This window comes from Aptenodytes forsteri, unplaced genomic scaffold (genome assembly GCF_000699145.1).
Source record: "Aptenodytes forsteri isolate BGI_AS27 unplaced genomic scaffold, ASM69914v1 Scaffold164, whole genome shotgun sequence".
NCBI classification, from domain to species: Eukaryota; Metazoa; Chordata; class Aves; order Sphenisciformes; family Spheniscidae; genus Aptenodytes; species Aptenodytes forsteri.
This window is the reverse complement of record NW_008795527.1, coordinates 914,963-921,523: the sequence shown is the minus strand read 5'-3', so window position 1 is coordinate 921,523 and position 6,561 is coordinate 914,963. Positions and strand designations below refer to the sequence as shown.

At 49.6% G+C, this 6,561-nt stretch overlaps 2 protein-coding genes across 2 annotated transcripts in view; both read right to left on the bottom strand.

The window, feature by feature from the left end:
- The window catches only part of HOXA9 (homeobox A9), a 6,924-nt gene extending 6,624 nt beyond the window's left edge, over positions 1-300 (bottom strand). Inside the window, exon 1 of the mRNA XM_009282069.2 lies at positions 211-300. Coding sequence (XP_009280344.1) covers positions 211-300 — 90 coding nt within the window. The remainder of the gene's footprint in view (positions 1-210) is intronic.
- A 1,992-nt stretch (positions 301-2,292) lies between these two features.
- Positions 2,293-5,141, bottom strand: HOXA10 (homeobox A10). Its single transcript, XM_009282021.2, has 2 exons — positions 4,328-5,141; positions 2,293-3,004 (listed from the first exon to the last, which is right to left on the bottom strand). Exons 1-2 carry the CDS (start codon positions 5,139-5,141, stop codon positions 2,730-2,732), a joined length of 1,089 nt encoding a protein of 362 aa, XP_009280296.1. The 3' UTR covers positions 2,293-2,729.
- Positions 5,142-6,561: the final 1,420 nt, after the last annotated feature.

Below are 6,561 nucleotides of genomic sequence, written 5' to 3'. Positions count from 1 at the left end.
CGTGATCTCGCCCCACCCCCTCCCCCAGGCAGCCTCCTGGTTCTCAGTTTTTTAATAAATCCAGACAGAAAAATAAAAACAGCCGCCCCCCGCCCCCCGAGCTCAACCCACGCCGAGCAGAATGCAAAAACGCACCTGACCTTGAATGCAGCCTACGAGATATATTAAAATCGCGCAAGCAGGCAGGGACTCGCTTAGGAGCTAGCTAACCTTGAAGAACTTGTCAAGCTTCCCCCCTCGGCTGCCGTGTTTATCTGAGGAATCAAAGGAGGCTCCGTTGCAGATGGGGAACAATGGCATTGGGACTTGACGCCTACAGATCACTTCAGCGCTAAGATTTCTTCGGGCAGAAAGGACCCTCGCACCAAGCATACCTGGTGATGATATCAACTGAAGTAATTAAGGCAGTTTCGTGCTGTAGAGAGAAAGGTGGAGCCCCAACAACATGAAACTACCTAAACCACAGAGCAGTTCTCAGGCGCTAATTATTACTTTCCCCATTGCCGTGGTCTTTAACGCAAGGATCCCGCTACCCCTCCGCGCCCCCCGGCCAGCCTCGGGTGGGTTAATGGAAACAAGAGAGAAATATAATAACAACCTCCCCCACGGGCAGCTTTCGCCTCTCCATGCAGATGCAATCGGGAAGAAAAAGGCCGTGCACGACAATGTTACATCATGAAAAGCTAACGGCTCCCAAGAAGCCCGGGTTCAAAGTCTGTCCCCCTCCTCCCGCCATACACATACCCTGCAAGGAAGCATTAGCTGTCGCTCTTCTCCCAGCCCTCCTTTTGCCTCCCCTTTGTGCAAGACTCCAGTAGCTAAACATGCAGCAAGGAAGGGAGGATGCAGAAAAAGCAGCCTGGGTGAAGTAAGCTCTTCCACATGCAGCCAGGTAGGGAATGGCCTTGTCTGGAGGGGTCCGCTGGCAGGGAGGCGAGGCTGATGTCCCCCCCTCCCCATGCGCTCACCTTTACGATTTCTTCTCAGCCCTGAGATAAAGCTAGAGTTTTGTCACCGTCCTCTGGAGTTAAAGATCTCCGCGCACTTGTAGGTGTTTGATTAAAAAAACAAAAAAAAAATCGTTTCCCTACCCTCAAGAAATAGTAATTTGCTTCCTCAGTCTATGCAGCTCCTCAGTCAACTGAAACCACTCGTTCAAGACAGCAACAATCCAGATATACTAGCAAGTCATAAAACTGAACAAAAGCCGACAAACCTTAGAGCACCATCGCTATATGGCCCAGACAAATTACGACCGTCTAGGTAATATTTAAATAGATTCCTAAAGTAATTGCAGGGGGTTTAGGCAACTATTCCTGTTGTAAAAGTTCTCGAAGACATAAAGTAGAACCTGAGGATAAACAGTCACAAAAAGAGGTAAAATTAAAAGGATTCATTCCACGGTTTTTTATTCTTCTATGAGAACATAAACATCGTCTTTTTCACGCACAGCAGCATTACAATATTAATTTATTCCGATTTAAGGTAAGAACTAGATATAGCTAGAACTAACATTTATAATAACGATAGAATGCATTTGCTTAAAACAGTATCGGCATTTTAATAATAATAGACATTTATACATATCTGTATTTATAGTTTTTCCCCTTCTTTCTTTTTTTCTCTTTTTTAATTTTTTCACCTATATGTTTGACCCTTTAATGCATGTAACTTCACAGTATAAAGGAAGACGAACATATTCTCCCTCGCAATCTCAGACTCTGGCTCAGAAAGTCCTTCTGACGTTCAGGATATATACTTTTCAGTGAAATTAGTGAGGAAAAAGTGAATACTTTCTTCTCGGGGGGAATTTCTGTGTGCTTGTCATGCGTTACCAACGGTAACGTTATTTATAGACAAATAAAATCACTAATTCCACATATTTAAGCAAAACTACATTAAGTAAATATCTACAACCAGAAAGAGCGAGAGAAATTCGGAGGTAAGTGTCATAATTTAGTCCATGAGCAACACGAACTCTTTTATACCTTTAAAGAGAAGAGTTTTCATTTTCCTGGCCAATTTTAAAGCTGTAATATTGACTCTTAAGGTAAAGCAAAAAAAGAATCGCTCTTAACACCCGTTCCCACGAAGCCCTTTTAAAGGATGCCTGCATTTCATTATTGTAAGTCCTGCTTTTCGAAGGAAAAAGGGGGGAGGGGGGAGAAAAGGAAAACAGAGGGGGGAAAAGCTCCCAATATATAGAAATATGGCGAGGCTTAAATTCTTCATTCTGCAGCTACGTACAGTCCAAGTAAAAAAAAAAAAAAAGGGGGGAGGGGGGAGAAAAGGAAAACAGAGGGGGGAAAAGCTCCCAATATATAGAAATATGGCGAGGCTTAAATTCTTCATTCTGCAGCTACGTACAGTCCAAGTAACACCGCTTATAATTTAAAAGAATGCGCCTTTAACCGAGCTTGTTTACTTTTCAGAGAGAGATATGGGGGGAAAGATATTTGCAGCTCCTGAAACGGGATTTCTGTGTTTCAAAGCTTAAAGGAACAAACCGGCCCCGAGGACGGCTGAAGGAAGCGGGGAGGTTCACGCACGGCATTTTGTGCATTAGCGTGGCTTTAGTCCGCCCCCCCACCCCACGCCAAAGTAGCTCTTAAGAGGTTAAGGACATATCGAGAACGTCTAAAAATCGTTAATCCATACAGGTGCGGATGACTACAGCCTAGGAAAATGATACTGGCTCTTTAAACCATAAAGATGTGTTTATAGGTTCATCAAGAGAAATTAAAGTTGGCTGTGAGCTCCCGAATCCTATTCTCTCTGTTCATTTTCTTCAGTTTCATTCTGCGGTTCTGAAACCAGATTTTAACTTGTCTGTCTGTGAGGTGGACTGTGCGGCTGATCTCTAGGCGACGCTCACGAGTCAGGTACATATTGAATAGAAACTCCTTTTCCAGCTCGAGAGTTTGATGCTTGGTATAGGGGCACCGTTTCTTTCTGCCACTTTTTGCCGTGAGCCAGTTTGCTGCATTTTCTCCTTTTGAATTGCCTAGTTTTGAGAAAGTAAAAAAGGGACGTTACCAGCGGGTAGGAGGCAAAGAGCTGGGGGGGGAGGGTGTCCTTGTGGGAACCGAGAGCTTCAAAGCGGTTTCCCAAAGGCCCTGGAGCCGGCCGGGAAAATCTGCCTCTGCTCAAAAAGCTCCGAGCAGCCGCCGGCGGGACAGCGTGCCCCGCTGGGCAGTTCATCTCCGACCCCCCAAAAGAGGCTTTTCCCCGCTCCCCCTCGGCTGCTCCGAGCCCACTGTTACTGGGGGGCGGCTCGGTGAATGGCCTGGGGTCTTATTTCCCCCCACCAGGCACCTGCTTCCAAAACACCAAAGCCTGCGGGTCTGAACTTTGTAAGTGTGCTCTGGGGGCGGAAAACAAGGTGAGCTGGGGAGCCGGAGCCTCCCCGCCTCCAGCCCCTGCCTTCCCGAGGAGCTTCGCCCCGGCCCTCTCTTTTCCAACCATTTCGGGGGAGGAAAAAAAAAAAGATATTAAAAATCCCCCGTTGCAGGGTGTTTATTCCAATCAGTGGAACCGGCTGGGAAAGAGGTAACACCGATCCCTCGATGGCTCGGAGTGGTTCGTGGTTTGGGGTTGGCTCTCTAGTAGTTTTCCGCTTTCTTTTTTGTTTTGATCTTATTATTTTCCAACGAGGCGCCTGAAGGAATAACAGGGCTTCTGAAATGCGGCCGGAGAGAAGCGCCTGAAAAGTCTGCCGCCCAGGGAAGGGGAGTTATTTTTTTGCCATGGGGACCCGAAAGGGAAATAAATAAGCAAATGAATAAATAACAACCCTGTTATCTAGTGTAGACGCTGAAGGATATTCGCGGTGCATTCGTCAGTCTAATTTGATAGCAGTTCATAGATGGCACATTTCAGCGCGGCTGTTATTCCGAAAAGCATTCTGGATCGTAAAATATAACTTACCCCGTTAATAGGTTTATTTATTGGCACTGCCTATTGCTTATTTTGGATGCTTTACAAACATCTCTGTTATCTGGTAGGCACCTTCACATCACAGGGGAAAGATTGATCTTGCTTTTCTATATGTTTAAGCAGCATGCAGGCTAAAGTTGCCCAGAGCGGAGGCTCTAAGGGTTTTAAACTATAGGATGGACATTAATTTTTACGGCAACCCCATGCCCGAATATTACGAAGTTCAGAAGGTCAGTCTGAGCAGCACTTCTTGGCAGCCCCGCGGGGCAGCTGGGATCCTCCTTTCGCATCGCGATGCCACTATGATCCTCAACTGCTTTTTTTCCTTTTTTTTTTTTTTTTTTTAATAAAATCATCCCCACCACCATCACCATCATCATCATTCGCTTACCTACGGGCTCTTTCTCGGGAGAGGCTTTGCTGCTCTCTGACGGAGCTGGAGAGAGCTCCTCTGCGGTGGAAGATGAAGCCCGAGTCTCGTCCTCCCTCTGGGAGACACACGCCGAGGGGCTGGGGGAGCGCTCCTCGTCCTCCTTCCTCCCCGCGTCCGGGACGGGAGGCAAAGATGGAGGCGTCTGGAAGCGGCCGGGGGGCTGCGGAGGGAAGGGGGCAGCCCCGGCCGGCCCCGCGCCGTAGCTCTTGGAGGTGCCATAAGCCTGGGAGAGGCGGAAGTAGCCCGGGACGGGGACCCCGCCGCCGCTGTTGGCCGGGCTGACCTCGGCGCTCAGCCGGGGGAAGGGAGCGAGGTCTGTGGCGGCCGAGCCCTTGGGGCATTTCTCTGAGTCATAGAGGCAGTAGGAGCTCTCCTCCTTAATGCTTGGAGCGAAGGAGCACGAGGTGGCCTGCTGGCTCTCCGGCTCTTCCATGCGACAGGACCGGGGGGGGTCTAGCCACACTTCCATCCCTGACACGTAGGGGTGCGAGCTGGGGACCATGCTTTGAGAAGTACCTTCATTGCGTTTGCTCAAAACGGGGAAAAGTCCGCAGCTTTGCAGCCCGTAGGACAGATCGGACGCTTGTGGCAGGTAGATACCACTGTTGGGGTAGTAGCCGCCTCCGCCTCCGCCTCCTGCTCCCGCCGCTTCCCCTCTGCCCGAGCTGATCAAGGAGTCTACCAAAAAAGAGTTTGCAGCCGGGCTCTCGGAGCATGACATTGTTGTGGAATAATTTGGCGAAGGGAGCAGATAGCCCTTTCTGGCTGACATTTCTTGTGCAAAACATGCTGAATATGATTAGAGATACCCCCGCACCACGGCAGACGCCTGCAGCCAATGGAAGCCCGGGCCTCCCCAGCAACCCCTCCCCGTCTGGTTTCGTATGCACCGAGCTGCTCTCAGGTCGACCTCTGAATTTGGGAGATAGATGTATATTAATGTGTAATATGGATTTCCATACACACAGGCCCGCACGCTTCGCCCACATGGGCGAGTGCCTGCGCCTGGACGGGAGCCGCGCTCCCGGGAAGGGGAAGGAGCGGGCTTTGCTAGTACTGGCTCCAAGTTTTGCTCCCCTCTTATCACACGCACCGCTATAAACTAGCCCGGCGGTCCTGATGTTTATTATACCTAGGCTGAAGCGGTGTCCAGATGAAGCTTTTACTATCGCTCCTCTCTCCCCGCAGTTGGGCTTTCCGGCGGCAATGCCCGCTCACCTCCCTGCACAGCCTATGTGTCTCACGAAATTAATAAAGCCACGGCTCGCCCGGTGTTTTATGCCCAGGCTCCGCTCATTTTATTTGATTGTCTCGTTTTTTAAGAAATAAAAGACGTGTTATTGTTTATCACGGATCATTGGAAACCGTAAAGGGGCCTGGTGCCTCTCGTGTTAAACTATCGAGGAAGGGGGTTGCTTCCAGCCTAACATCACGGCCACGACGCCAGGCTGGGCTTAAATTTCCTGGAGATAAAATGCTCGCTGCTGCGCTGAAGAATCTCTTAGGGAGCAATGCCACTCTGGGAGGATTGATTGTGCGGTTGCAGCTCCTAATGCTCTAGTTAACGCTGGATTCTTCCCGAGGTCTGATTACCGTTTAAAATATAAAGCCAGACATATGCCACAGAAAGAATCCAGACGCGAGCAGTTCAAATGGATCCTCGCAGGATACTGCGCACCCTGTTTATTGATGTGTTTATATTTGGGCGATCATTTTTATATCTCCCCCCCCCCCTCAATTTGGGTCATTCACTTTTCGCCTCTTCAAAAGCACCGTCTCTTTCACAAGCAATGTACTAAATAATAGAAAGAAGAGTAAGTAGATGAGTCCTGAGATACCAGACAGCCCTGTCCAGTCAATATGTAATTGTGGCGGAGGTAGCAGACAGATAGCAGACAGACAGGGACGCAGACAGAGAGACAGATAGATTTTCTAATGAAATCGTTTAATGATGGCTTGCTTTCACTTCCATCATCTCTCGCTTATGCCATTTTGAAGTCGCCTCGCTGCCTGGCCCGCGGAACTAAGGGCTCTTTACTCCAAGGGGAGTCTGGGGCTGCCCAGGACTTGCCGCCCACCCCTGAGAAGCAGGGCTCGCTCCTCTCTCCCGCACCCTGCCCGGGGAAGCAGCGGCCGACCGGGCTCCGCTTCTAGCAGGGCGGGTGGGGGAGAGCGGCTGCCGGCCGGCCGGG